Raw genomic sequence first — 15,666 nt, 5'->3', positions numbered from 1 at the left:
ACCTGTTATAAACGAAATAAGAGTACAAACAATAAACAGATTATGTAATACCTCTCCTGTTATCAACAATAATAACATAAAAAAATATTTTGTTGCATTACCATATATTGAACAGTGGTTCAAGCAACTAAACAGTATTTTCAAAGACATACAATTCAAAATCATAGCCAAACCCACAAAGAAACTACATGCTGCCCCGAAAAACCACAAAGTCCAATCCTCTTCCATATTTCAATTAAATGACTTAGTCTACAATGTTTCCTGCAAGGACTGCAACTCCTCATACCAGGGATCCACTCGTACACTCAATACAAGAAAGAGACAGCATTCAACATCTGTCCTTTCATCCTGTTCCTCAGCTTCGGAACTCGAATTCCATGCGATCAGTGAAGGCCACACCTTTCTATTCAACAAAGCAAAAATTTTCAGCATGATTATGCCAAACTTACGTCAAAATTCAGTCATTATGCATCACCCCTACCCCATCTCAGATCCATGGTCCTTCACGCACACGTGCCAGGATCGCAACTTTTTCCTGTGATCATGACCCTGGTCAGAAAGCCCTGTTCGCTTCAGGGAAGTAACAAAATTCTTTAGTCTCTTAATGTTTTACAGGATTCTTAATGTTTTTTATGTTTTAATATTAGTTTTTAAAGTATTAAAAGTGTGTATTCACTATGTATTTATTTGGTTTTAAAACATTTAAATTGTTTTTAAAATACTGACTTATTGTATTCTCTTGCTCAAAGATTAGGGTTGGTGATTTGATGTATTTTGGGGTCGGGCTTTGGTGTCTACAGGTCTCTGATCCCGTGGTGTATGAGATCATTGATTTTGTCTACGAGGGACTGGAATACATGTAATCTATTTGTGTATAGTTATTCAACTATGGAGAGTATCTGAACTGAAGTGTTCTACAAGACATCATAGAGGTAACTCTTCCATTTCTAAAGTAATTTATTTATAACATAGAACGTATCGAGCATTTGCTGCTCTGTTATCTATTAATTAGATAACAGTGAAAAGCTTATTGGAGGCTTGAAGTGGTGAAACCCATGTTTAATCTCTAGAGCAAAGTTTCCGGCATCCCCTCCCCCCATACTTCTCCTTCAACTCATGCACGGTACTAAGTACTATAGGCTTTGATACCTTTCGTGTTTGGGGTTTTCATAAAAAAAAAAAAAAAAAAAAAAAACACGCTTCTCTTAGATACAACAAAGTTGTTTATAGCAATTCCCTAGGGGAATTGGAAGAGTGATTTTTGCATTGAACGGACGTCATAATGACAATTATAAAATCAGCAGAACAACAAAGAAAGGGTTGAACATTTAATGTAATTAGCATTAGTAGAGGCATATGATGCAAGAAAGCAAGCTTATGCAGCATCAGCCAAAAAAAAACCGCTCCCATTTCACCCCTCCGTTAGTTCCAAATACCTTTCCAGGTCAGCCTTAAATTTATTTAGGCCATCAACTTCCACAACAAAGGATTGAAATCTGTTTCACCAACCAACTACCCGCTGGCTAAAGGCAAACTTCCACACATCTATCCTACACCTGTCTTTCCTCAATTTCAATTTAAGCCTCAGGTGATTATTTCAGAATAATCACCTCTCAGGTGATTATTCTGAGCAAGAGGAAGAATTCCGTCAGCATTGAGCCTACTCAAACCATTCAGGGCTTTATACACCTCAATCAAATCACCTCGCAGGTGCCTAGTCTCCAGACCCTGTAATTTGCAAAACTTAAGCCTTTCTTTGTAACAGCAACCCTTTTTTCCATTCACTAATTTTGTTGCCCTTCTATGTACTTGTTTCAACAGCTCTACATCCTTTTTAAAATGAGGCCTCCAGACCTGTATACAGTACTCAAGGTGTGGCTTGACCATTTCCTTATACGAGGGGATAATCACCTCCTTATCCCTTCTAGAAAAATTCCTGTATATCATTGACAAGACACCATGAGCTACCTGTATACAGTACTCAAGGTATGGTCTGACCATTGCCTTATACATGGGGATAATCACCTCCTTATCCCTACTAGAAAACTTCCTGTATATCATTGACAAGACACCATGAGCTACTCTTGCAGACCATCTGCACTGCTCAGAAAACTTCATATCTGCCTGCACAACCACCCCCAGGTCCCTTTCATTCTCTACCACTGTCAGTGTAGTACCACAGAGTTGATACATTGCTCTGGGTTTGCTGTTTCCCATATGTAGTACTTTACATTTGTCAATGTTAAACTTCATTTGTCACCTCTCAGCCCATCTGGTCAACCTTTCCAGATCCTGTTGCAGTAGCATAGTGTCAGTAGTGTCCTTGACAACCCTGCCAGCCTTCATATCGTCTGCAAACTTGGACATTAAGCTTGATATACCATCATCAATATCATTTATAAATACAGAAAACAATAATGGACCCAATACTGAACCCTGAGGGACTCCACTAATAACATTAGTCTGCAAAGAGCAGTGTCCATTGATTACCACTCTGTCTTCTCCCACTCAACCATCCCTTTATCCATAGCAACAATTTGCCTCCAATGCCACACTGCTCCAATTTGTGTAACAGTCTTCCATGTGCAACAGTATCAAAGGTTTTTCTAAGATCCAAATATATGATATCAAAGTTAATCTTTGCATCCAGTTCCTTTGTGAATACATCATAGTATCCAATGAAATTAGTCAGACAAGACTTCCTCTTAACAAACCCATTCTGTGTCCGAGCTATAACTGAAGTCTTGGCTAGATGATCTTGCACTGCTTTTTTAACCAGTGCCTCCATTAATTTTCCAGGAACAGAAGTGAAACTAACAGGTCTATAATTACTTGTGTCGCCCTTTGATCCTCCTCTGTGAATTGGAGTCACATTTGCACATCTCCAGTCCATGGGTACTTCCCCTGAGCCCAAGGAAGCTCTCATAATTATGGCTAAGGGTTTGCTTACTTCCTTTGCTGCCTCCTTTAATATAACTGGATAGATCCCATCCACCCCAGGTGCCTTTCTTGTGTTTATCTTCAACAATTTCGCCTCCACTTTACTCTCAGTTATTACAAGATTATCTAGCTTACTTCCCAAGTTGAATATACCTCTGGCATTCCCCTCCCTGAATAACTCCTCATGTGTGAATGTCGATTCAAAATATTCATTTAGTTTGTTAGCTACCTGAGCAGGATCATCAACAGTTGAACCATCAGTATCAAGTGGATTAATCTGATTCATCCCCTTCCTTCTAGAGTTTACTTAAAGAAATCTTTGCTGTTTGCATCCTTTGCCAAAGATTTCTCGTATGTGTCTTTGACTGCCTAATCTCCTTTGTAACTTGGTTACGGACCAGCTTATATCTATCAAAGTCTTCTGTGTCACATGTTAATATATATGTATCCCATGCATTTTTCTTCTCTGTCACATGTCTAATTAGTTCATCTGACATCCATTTAGGCCTAAATCTTGAACAATATTTCTTTGTTTGTATGAAAAGCCTAGTAGCATTCCAAGATTAATTCTTTGAATGCTTTCCATTTTGAATTTGCTGTTGGTAACATCATCAGTTGGTTCCAACGTATAGAATTTAAACACTGTCTGAGACCACTGTAGTCACCTTTACGAAAGCAAAAACCCTTCCCTTTACCCTTGATGGTAGGTACCTCTTAGAGTAAATCCCACTTCAGCACACTGTGATCACTGCCACCTAGTGGTTCCTTTATCTGCAGATTCTTAATGCATGAAGAATCACTACTGATAATCAGATCAAGAGTATTAGTCCATCTATTTGTCTCCCGAACATGCTGATGTAGAAAACAATCATCTAATAAATCCACAAAAGCCTTGCTAGTGTGTGTGTCCAACCCACAAATTCCAGTCAATATCTGGGAAATTAAAATCGCCCATTATAAGACTCTCTGATTTACTGGCCCGCTCTATTTCCCTGTACAGTTTCTTATTATATTCATCAGAGTCGTTAGGCCTATAGCACACTCCTCTCAATTTTGATCTCCCGATGCTTATGTCACATCAAACTGACTCGACACTGCACTGTCCAGCGATGTCAACTGGTTTCACTTCCTTGGATTTTATGTTTCTTAACTAATAGCATAACCCCTCCTCCCCTCCCCTCCTGTCCTGTCTATCCTTTCTATACACATTGTAGTCCCCAAATTCCAGTTCTGCATTCCTTATATCTGTGTGAGACCACATCTCTGATATCCCAACAATATCTGCTTTTGATGTTTTGAGCAATACCTCAGATTCATCAAATTTATTTACCAAACTCCTGGCATTGGTGTACACACAAATATACATGCACCTGTTCCTATTCTTAGCTAACCTAACACAACCCATGTGTTTACTTGTACCGCAGTGACTCCCAGCAGTCTCTGAAATATCCTGCATTCTGTTTTCCAGGCTGCTGCTCATTCCAATAGAAGCAGTGCAAGAATCACTTCTACCTCTGCCAGTGGCTACTGTTAATCTATTTGTCCTTGTATCCCCCTAAGCTCGCAGGTTTCCGACCCACCTAACACTGCCTCTATAGCATCAGCAAATATTCTTGCACCGTTTCTATTTAAGTGTATCCCATCCCTGTAGAAGCAGTCTCTCCTGTTAACACGTACAGACTAGGCTGAAAAAAATTCAACCCCTTGAGCCTTGCACAATCTTTCCAGGGCCGAATTGATCGACAAGGCTCTCATCATATACTCCCTCCTATAATGGTTGCAATTAGCAGGAAAAAAACACTTAATAGGTAATGTTTTTAATTTACTTTCATTTTTGTTTAGTGAAAAAAGGTTAGTTTTTTTTATGCAACTTCGGGACGGGTTCAAGCACAAGAAGCAGCATGTCATCCATTTTGACGGTTCATTGGGCAGTCCAGGGCTAGTGGATACTAAATTTTTACCTTTTTTTTTTTTTTTTTTTTATCTGCCACTGTCAGCATTGAGGTCCAATTTTCTCTCTTCATCTGGTGAGTTAAGCACCTGAATATTGAACTAGTAATTATGTTTAAATATAAGGCACAAAAAGAATCCATACATAAAAATACTAACTCCTTGGTCAACTGCCACTCAGTGATGTCATTGCTTGTTTGCAAAGATTTTAAATGTTTTTTTCTCATTTATATATTTATTATAAGTACATACATTACATTATATTTAAACAGTTTAGTTTATCTGCCATGTTAGTTTTTTGATGTCTCACTGTTTGATTGTTACATGATTGGTAACTTTATATATGTTTATTATTCATTATTATGTTTATTATTGTTAATCCCTTTAGCTTTGACCATACAGGACACTTCTTGTGAAATTCCTTATGACAAATTTATTTGTATTTATGAATTTTCTCTTTATACATCAGGATAATTATATGGAGGTTTATACTTCAGGATAATTATATGGAGGAATTAACTATAGTATAATTAATGATTTTAGAAATATTACTGTAATTTGTAGTAGTATTACATATACATGTATTCAAATGTTTGCAGAACTGCAGACCAACATTCTGATCATTTGAATGTGGTCTTCATCCAAATGAACTTTTGTTGATGCTCCCAGAAACCTGATGTGTATACAGAAACCTGTATACTTATCAGGTTTCTGGGAGCATTGGCAAGAGGAGTCTGTCAGTAGCATGGTCTGATGTGTATTGGTAAGATACCTGAAACATCACCTTAACATAAGCTAGTTTAGCAAATAGTTTAATAAACTACCATGTTAATTTCACATGGTATGTTGTTTGTTTGTTTGTTACTTGGTTTTTAGGAGCATTAGCAACTAAGGCCATATTGCTCCGGGAATATGCGGCAGTCATTCCCTGACCTTTCCGCATCCTCCGTATTTGGTGGTGACGGGCTCGAACCCCGGTCTAATCAAGAAGCGTGTGCTACGCACTGCTGCTCCTTCCCACCTGGCTACAGAGGTGCCTCACATGGTATAAGAGTGGTATTAAATATAGTAATAATCTTAATGGAAAACAAGCACATAACGTCCTTCCCTAACTGTATTAGATGTTTATTTGCTTATCAGACCTGAATTGGAATAATCTGAAATTGAACTATTAGAACAGTGGTTTTCAACCGGGGTGCCACAACAACATTCCAGGGGTGCCACGTAATTTGGGTTTAAGTTACTTAAACTTATTATTATTTTTTAATTTATGTTTATTTCATTATAAAAAGGAGTACAGTATCTTTTTAATTTTGTGGTGATCTAAAATTGCCGTTTACTTAATACCTCTAAAGAATAAAATTATATACTGTATATATGTAATTTTTATAATTATATTATTGTAATAAATATCATATAACATATATATTTTTTAATATTATATATATGTATATATATTGAGAAAGTAAAATAAATTACTGGTGCCGCAAAATAAAATAAAAATTACTTAGGGGTGCAGTTATTAAAAAAATGGTTGAAAACCACTGTATTAGAAGAATATACTAGTTCTGAACTGTTAAGTGTATACTTTGTGTGTATTAATAACTAATTCCAATTGTATTCAATGTTTTGATTGAAGAATGTATAAAATGGTGTGTGTGTGTGTGTGTGTGTGTATATATATATATATATATATATATATATATATATATATATATATGTATATATGTATATATATATGTATATATTAAATCTTTTGTTCAGAAAAGGAATGCTATAGTTGTCATTCTCTTTTGGGGGGGGGACAACAAATTAAGAACTTTTAATGATAATTTTTTTTGAATTGTATTATGTTTGTAAGATAAGAGATTGAGACAGTATTTATTTTCTAATTTTTATTATTATTTTATTTTTCTAGAAGAAAACTAAATGGATATGATGACTACTGATGTTGATGCAGCAACTTTCAAATGCCGAAAATGCAGGCATTATCTTTTTACAAGTGAGAAAGTCTTTAACTGTCATGGAGAACCAGTAACAGGATCAAAGCTAATAAATAATTTTTCTTGTAATGATCAGAATATAGAAAAGTTATGGTATTTGAGAGATGATAATCTTGAAAATTGGATTGAACAGCAGCTTAATATGGTAACTAGATAAATTGGCAAGAATGTAGTTTCTAAAGAATTCTTAACACATCAGCAATCCCCAAGGCAGAATGACCTGGCGGTCCCACAGGAGGTAGTTATTATTGGTGACTCTATTGTCAGGGAAATGGGAAATATATTTTGCAAGAAGGGTAGGTAGAATAGGACGACCAGGGCATGGCTGCCAGGGACAAAAGTAGATGACGTTGTAGAGCAGATTTTAAAGGCACAAAAGGTGATACTGTTGTAAATGTTGGGATTAATAATATTAAGAGTGATGATATTGATCTGCGGACTTACTTAAAAAGTACAAGCAATGTTGGGATTAAGTCATGAGTTACGATTAAATTTGAAAGTATTTGCAATTCTGTCCAGACACACAGGATGGAGTACGTGTTGGTAGCCTTGTTAATTAGTTTTGCCCTGGAGAGATTCTGCAAGGCTCATGGGGTAGAATTTTTAACAGGTAGCAGTGCTTGTTAACAGGAAAGACTGCTTCTACAGGGATGGGATACACTTAAATAGAAGGGGTGCAAGAATATTTGTTGATGTTGTCAAGGCAGTGACAGTTGGGTCAGAAAACTTCTAGCTTGGTGGGGGGTGTATAGAGATTAATAGGTTAACTAAAGCCGCACACAGAGGGGAAAGTGATTCTTGCACTGCTTCTATTGAAACATGCTTCCTGGGAAGCAGGGTGTTAAGGATTTCAGGCAATGCTGTAGATCATCATGAAACCTGTAAATACATGTGTTGTGTTAAGGTAACTAAAAGTAAGGACATGTGCATGTATACTTGAATGTACACTAATGCTAGGTGCACTGTAAATAAATTAGATGAATTTGAAGTACTAATTAAGTCATCAAATGCAGTATCCCCCAATTCACAAAGTGGAAACAAAAGGTGACATGAGTAATTACAAACCATTTAGTTTAGCATCTGTTCCCAGGAAAATAATGGAGTCACCGGTTAAAGAAGTGATACAGAACCATGTAGGAATGCAGTTATACGACAATCAGAGCATGGATTTTTTAAGGGTGGTCATGTCTCACCAATCTTATTTGATATATTATTATGCAGTTGGATGCAAAAAAAATAATTTTGATATCATATGTGTACTTGGATTTCAGGAAAGCTTTTGATACTGTTACACATAAGACTGCTGTAAAAAAACTGGATCAATGTGGTATTAAGGGCAAGTTACTGCTATGGACCAAAGGATGGTTGAGTGGCAGAAGACAGAGAGTGGTTAACAGCCACTTTCTTCATGGACTAATGTTATTAATGGAGTCCCTCAGGGTTCAATGCTGGGTCCATTGTTTTCAATATTTATTAATGATATTGATGAAGGTATACTACGATGTATATCAGGCTTAATGTCTAAGTTTGCTGATGGTACAAAGGTTGGCAGGGTGGTTAAGGACAATAATCAGGGTGAGCTGCTGCAACAAGATCTAGGAAAATTAGGTCAGTGGGCTGAGAAATGGCAGTTGAAGTTTAAAATTGACAGATTCAAGGTACTGTATATAGGTAGCAGTAATCCCAGATTGACATACTAACTGTGGTACTACACTCAGTATAGTTGAAAATGAAAAAGGCCTGCGAGTAATTGTGCAATCAGATATGAAGTTCTCTGAGCACACCAAACAGGCTGCCAGGACAGCTCATATTTGTCAATGATATACAGAAACTTTGTAAGCAGGGATAAGGAGGTGAGTATCCTTTGTACAAGACCATGGTCTTTAGGACAGATGTACATGTGTTGAAACAGGTGCAGAGAAGGGCAACCAGATTGGTGATAATAGCAAAAGTGTTCTCTTACCAAGAAATGTTTAGTTCTGCAAATAGCACCTGGAGACAAGGGACCTGCAGCAAGATCTGTTTGAGATGTTTAAGGACTTGAATGGATTAATTAAGCTGAATGTGGATGGTATTCTTCCTCTTGATGATCCCACACACATGAGGGGGACATAAATTGAAGTTGGCAAAGGATGGTTGCAGGATAGATGTGAAGTTTTGGAGGGTGTGGATGGGTGAAGTGTGTAGTTTTTTTTTTTTTTTGGCTGAATCTTTATAAGTTTGCTTTCTTTATGTCATATTAGCATTAGATGAGGCATACAATGCAAGAAAGCAACCTTATATGGCATCAGCCAAAAAAAAAAAAAAAAACCCTTCCCATTTCGCCCATCCGGTCGCCCCAATTGTTTGTCTAGTTCAGCCTTAAATTTATTTAAGCTATCAACTTCCAGAACAACAGATGGGAGTCTGTTCTAGCAATCAACCACCCATTGACTAAAGGCAAACTTCTGCACATCTATCCTACAAGTGTCTTTCCTCAGTTTTAATCTATACCCCCACTCAGGTTCTTAATCTGAGCAAGAGTAAGAATCCCATCAGCATTAAGCCTATTAGCATTAGTAGAGGCATTTGATGAAAGAAAGCAAGCTTATGCAGCATCAGCCAAAAAAATAAAATAAAATAAAATTAAATAAATAAATAAAAAATAACCACTTCCACTTCACCCCTCTGTTCATTCAAAATACCTGTCCAGCTGAGCCTTAAACTTATTTAGGCTATCAACTTCCACGACAAGGGATGGAAGTCTATTCCACCAACCAACCACCTGCTGGCTAAAGGCAAATTTCCTCACATCTATCCTACATCTGTCTTTTCTCAATTTGAATTTATGCCCTCTCAGGTGATTATTCTGAGCAAGAGGAAGGATCCCATCAGCATTGAGCATACTCAAACCATTCAAGGCTTTATACACCTCTATCAGATCACCTTGCCGGTGCCTAGTCTCCCGACACTATAATTTGCAAAACTTAAGCCTTTCTTTGTAAGAGCACCCCTTTGTTCCATTCACTAATCTTGTTGCCTTTTTCTGTACTCGTTCCACCATCTCTACATCCTTCTTGAAATGAGGCCTCCAGACCTGTATACAGTACTCTAGGTGTGGTCTGACCATTGCCTTATACAAGGGAATAATCACCTCCTTATCCCTGCTAGAAAAATTCCTATATATCATCGACAATGCACCATGAGCTACTCTTGCAGCCCGTCTGCACTGCTCAGAAAACTTCATATCTGCCTGCACAACCACACCCCAGGTCCCTTTCATTCTCTACCACTGTCAGTGTAGTACCACAGAGTTGATATGTTGCTCTGGGGTTGCTGTTTCCCATATGTAGTACTTTACATTTGTCAGTGTTAAACTTCATTTGCCACCTCTCAGCCCATCTGCTCAACCTTTCCAGATCCTGTTGCAGTAGCATAGTGTCAGTAGTGTCCTTGACAACCCTGCCAACCTTCGTATCGTCTGAAAACTTGGACATTAAGCTTGATATACCATCATCAATATTTATTTATAAATACAGAGAACAATAAAGGACCCAATACTGAACCCTGAGGGACTCCACTAACAACATTAGTCCACGATGAGCAGTGTCCATTAATTACCACTCTCTGTCTTCCTCAACCACCCCTTTATCCATAGCAGCAATTTGCCTCCAATGCCATACTGCTTGCTCCAATTTGTGCAGCAGTCTTCCATGTGCAACAGTATCAAAAGCCTTTCTAAGATCCAAGTATATAATATCAAAGTTATTCCCTGCATCCAGTTCTTTTGTGACTGCATCATAGTATCCAATCAAATTGGTCAGGCAAGACTTCCCCTTAACAAAACCATGCTGTGTCTGAGCTATAACTGAAGTCTTGTCTAGATGATCCTGCAGTGCTTCTTTAACCAGTGCCTCCATTAATTTTCCAGGATCAGAAGTTAAACTAACAGGTCTATAATTACTTGTGGCGCCCTTTGATCCTTTTCTGTGAATTGGGGTCACATTTGCACATCTCCAGTCCATGGGTACTTCCCCTGAGTCCAAGGAAGCTCTCATAATTATGGCTAAGGGTTTGCTTACTTCCTTTGCTGCCTCTTTTAATATAACTGAATAGATCCTATCCACCCCAGGTGCCTTTCTTGTATTTATCTTCAACAATTTCTCCTCCACTTTACTCTCAGTTATTACAAGATTCTCTAGCTTACTGCCAGGGTTGAATACACCTCTGGCATTCCCCTCGCTGAATAACTCCTCATGTGTGAATGTCGATGCAAAATATTCATTCAGTTTGTTAGCTACCTGAGCAGGATCATCAACAGTTGACCCATCGATATCAAGTGGACCAATCTGATTCATCCCCTTCCTTCTAGAGTTTACATAAGTAAAGAACTCTTTGCTGTTTTTCTTTGCATCCCTTGCCAAAGATTTCTCGTAATCTGCCTTCGTCTGCCTAACCTCCTTTGTAACTTGGTTACAGATCAACTTATATCTATATTCTGTGTCACGTGTTAATTTTATGTATCCCATGCATTTTTCTTCTCTGCCATATGTCTCATTAGTTCATCTGACATCCACTTAGGCCTAAACCTTGAACAATATCAAACCATTCAAGGCCTTAGACACCTCAATCAGATCATTTTGCAGATGGCTAGTCTCTAGATGCTGCAATTTGCAGAACTTAAGCCTTTCTTCATAAGAGCACCCCTTTGTTCCTCTCACCAATCTTGTTGCCTTTCTCTGGACTCGTTCTAGCAACTCTACATCCTTCCTAAAATTAGACCTCCAGACCTGTATGCAGTACTACTCATGTTGTGGCCTGACCATTGCCTTATACAAGGGGATAATCACACCTTATCCTTGCTAGCAAAATTCCTATTTATCATTAACAGAATTCCATGACCTGCTCTTGCAGCCCGTCTGCACTGTTCAGAGAACTTCATATCTGATTGCACAATTACCCCCACGTCTTTTTCATTCTCCACTTCCCTGAGTGTAGTACCACACAGTTGCTACGTTTCTCTTGGGTTACTGCTACCCATATGCAGTACTTTGCAATTGTCAATGATAAACTTCAGTTGCTACTTCTCATCCCATCTGCTTAATTTTTCTAGATCCTGTTGCAATATCATACTATTGCAACAGGATCTTTACTGTCATTAACAACCCTGCCAACCTTTGTATCATCTGCAAACTTTGACATTAAGCCTGATATACCTTCATCGATAAATAGATAAAATAACAATCGGCCCAGCACCAAACCCTTGGGGACTTCACTGATAACATTAGTCCACATAGAGCAGTATCCATTTATTACCACTCTCTGCCATTTCTCACTCAACCATCCCTTTATCCATTGTAGCAACTTGCCCTTAATGCCATATCACTCCAATTTGTACAGCAGTCTTCCATGTGCAACAGTATCAAAAACCTTCCTGAAATCCAAGTATATGATAACAGAATTATTTTTTGCATCCAGTTCTTTTGTGACCATATCGTAGTATCTAATCAAATATTCATCCAAACCCTCCCTTTAACAAACCCATTCTGTGTCTGAACTATTACTGCAGTCATGTTTCGACAATCCTGCAGTGTTTCTTTAACCAGTGACTCCATTATTTTCCCGGGAATAGAAGTTAAACTAACAGGTCTATAATTATTTATGTCACCCTTTGAACCCCTTTTGTGAATTTGGGATACATTTGCACATCTTCAGTCGATGGCGACTTCCCCTGAATCTAAGGATGCTCTCATAATTATGGTTATGCATTTGTTTACTTCCCTCGCTGCCTCCTTCAGTATAACTGTATAGATTCCATCCATCCCAGGGGTATATTTTTTTGTTTTACTTCAACAATTTCTCCTCCAATTTTCTCTCAGTTATTATAAAATCATTAAGCATCCTATTACAGTTTGGTAAACTTAATTACTCATTTGTGAATGTAGATGTAAAATTTTTTATTGAGATTGTCAGCTATCTGAGCAGGGTCATCAACAGTCAAACCGTCAATTGGACCAATCTGATCCATCCCCTTCCTTCTTGAGTTTACATAAGCAAAGAAGTATTTGTTGTTTTTCTTTGTATTCTTTGACAAGGATTTCTTTGAATCAACCTTTGCTTGCCTAACCTCTTTTGTTACTTGATTACAGACTAGCTTATATCTGCCATAGGCTTCTGTGTCACCTGATAATTTTATATGCATCCCATGCATTTTTTTTTCTCTGCCATGACCTCATTGCTGACCGGGCTAGCAGGGTAGGTAAGGTAAGTGTAAGTGTTTTTAGGGTCAAGGGGCACCAGGGTTTCCCCCATCTCCGCCTAGTTTATGTTGTGGTGTATTACAGTACACTGTAAATGCCAGAGATTTAAAAGTGTATGGATCTTGGATCATATAATGTTGTGTACCGTTGTTCTTTTGGCCATTTAGCCGCTGGACCCCTGTTGGGATCCAACGTTGCCCCACTTATGCCCCGTGGAGGCAGGCCAGGAACTCCGTAGACTTAGTTTACTCTGGCAGGTCCTGCTGCTTAGTTTCCTGAGATTTCAGCAGCTAGTACAAAAAAAAAAAAAAAAAACTTTAGGTGGCACATTCCAATGGTCATCAAGAAAATAAAATAAAGTGATTTTTATTATTTGCGTTGATGTGGGGGATATTATCGCTTTAATTTCTTAGGCCGAATGCTGGGCGTATGGCGGTTTTGATGTATTAATTTTGATGTGTGGGACTTCTCTAGCATGAAGATAGAGGGGAAGGAGGCAGAAGACTGGGGGGAAAAGGCAGAAGTATGGAGCCAATAGAGAAGGCGGCCCCAGTTTCAGTGTGGCATGCCCATGCCCCCACCAGAGATGAAACAGGGGATGGCGAGAAGGGGGGACTGTGTGGCTGTCCCCTCCTACCAGGGAGTTAGGAATTATAGGTGAAGAGGGCTAGAGTGCCCTCTTCAGGTCTCCAATATGGCCTTTGTCTCACATCTGTTTCTCTTCATTGTCACCCATGGGGCAAGTCGCATCCTTGTGTTCCTCTTTCTTTGGTTCAGCATCCTTCTCTGATTGTGTGATAGCTTTTTTTTTTTTTACTTCCCTATCAGGTGGGTTCTGTTATCTTAAACGGGTGGCATTCCGTTCTCAACTTTGGGTGGCCTATTCCAATGGTCATCAATCATTGGTTGATATCCCCGTCCTTAGTTTCTCGTATTCTTTGGTGTCCATATTTGGTTTCATTACTCCTGTTGGCCTTGGTGGATGGCTATTTGAAGTTTTCTTCTGGAGAAGACGTCCTGGGCAAAGGGACTAAAGGCCGCAAATTCTTCTGGTGTGTCCAGAAGATGGTGTTCCTGGGTGTTAGGGATGTATTTAATTCTCGTGATCATTTGACATCTGATGTCTTCGTATATTTCACACTGATGCATAACGTGATGCCATGTTTCTAGTTCGCTGCAGAGACAGTGTGATTCCTCGATTATGCCCATGGCATTTAATTTGGCCTTGAAAGGCCCGTGGCCAGTGAGTAGAAAAGTAGTGTTTAGGCCTGGGTACAGCCATGTGGGAGCCTTGGGATACAGCTTGGTTACTTGGGGAATAAATTTTTTTGTTACCGCTCCTTTTTCCATGTTTGTCCGTCTTCTCTGCCAAATTTGTACAAGGTGGTCCACTATTTTTTGTTTCTCGTTTTTCCTGTTATTGGTGATGTCAATGGTAAGACCGTTGTAGGTGGTTTGGGTTCCTTTGGCTAGTAGATACATAAGTCCGCAGCGGGTTACCTCTAAATCCAAGGGTAGGGTCCCGGCAAGGACCTGTAGGGCACTTGTACTAACCGTGTTACATGCTCTTGTTATTGTTAATAATATGTTGCGTTGGATCGTGTCCAGTATCCTTTTATTCACTGCTGTTCCTGCTTTCTTGTACCATATGGGAGCTCCATATGTTATTATCGGGACGAAGTTGGCTTTATAATACAGGGACAGGGTTCTCCTGTTTAGCTCCCAGTCCCTGCATGTAACTCTGGCAACGAGCGCTGTGTATTTCTGCAGTTTCTTTTTTAGATAGATTATGTGCGGTTTAAATGATAAGTTCTGATCGACGATCAGTCCCAGATATTTAATTTGCATTGACAGTTTGATTGTTTGTCCTGCCAGCTTGATTTGTAGTGGTCTTCTAAGGTTTAACCTCCCTCTCAATGGTACTGAGTCCATCTTCGTTGTCGAGATTGTTAAGATGTGTAGTTTTGCCCAGTCCTGCAAGGTTTCAAGTGCTTGGTTTGCAAGCGTTTCAAGGTTCTGTCTGGAATCCGCCGTGATCATCAGTACGAGGTCGTCTGCGAAGGCCTGGGCCTCCACCTCCCCCAGGTCCATGGTGAGGAACTCGTCAAACACTATATTCCACAGGAGCGGCCCCAGGACAGATCCCTGAGGGCCAGCCTCTGCGGACCGGCCAGGTCAACTTCTTGTAGGGCGTTATTACTTGGACGTTTCTGTCTGAGAGATAAATAAATAAATAAATAAATAAATTTTCTGTTTATACTCCGGGACTACCAAACGGTCAGAGGAGTTCGCAAGATAGATTGAATACAAGAAACAGCACCGTATTCAGCAGTCACGGACTTGAACCCCGGTCACTCAAGGCAGGTGCTTATGCACCCGCGCGCCTGACCACTAGCCTACGGCAGCCTTAGTTTTGATGCTCCTGTACAAATTGCTTGGTGTTCTCGCTGCCCTGAGCCTGCAAAGGACGCTCGGCCACCAGAGGGTGTCGAACGCCCCAGCAAAGTCGATGGCTACGACAAGGAAATATTTCT

The 15,666-nt window shown here is 39.2% G+C and overlaps 1 protein-coding gene across 5 annotated transcripts in view; it reads left to right on the top strand.

The window, feature by feature from the left end:
* LOC150088301 (uncharacterized) overlaps positions 1-15,666 on the top strand; it is a 175,184-nt gene that overhangs the window by 34,409 nt on the left and 125,109 nt on the right. For 3 of the 5 annotated variants that reach the window (XM_090370688.1, XM_090370686.1, XM_090370687.1), the window contains exon 2: positions 6,809-7,038. In XM_090370688.1, coding sequence (XP_090226814.1) covers positions 6,820-7,038 — 219 coding nt within the window. In that variant the 5' untranslated portion in view covers positions 6,809-6,819. The remainder of the gene's footprint in view (positions 1-6,808; positions 7,039-15,666) is intronic. The other 2 variants (XM_090370689.1, XM_090370690.1) reach the window with 1 other exon arrangement.

Source organism: Mastigoproctus giganteus, chromosome 3 (genome assembly GCF_048544385.1).
Source record: "Mastigoproctus giganteus isolate SK-2022 chromosome 3, ASM4854438v1, whole genome shotgun sequence".
In the NCBI taxonomy this organism is placed as follows: domain Eukaryota; kingdom Metazoa; phylum Arthropoda; class Arachnida; order Uropygi; family Thelyphonidae; genus Mastigoproctus; species Mastigoproctus giganteus.
This window is presented reverse-complemented; position numbering and strand designations above follow the sequence as displayed.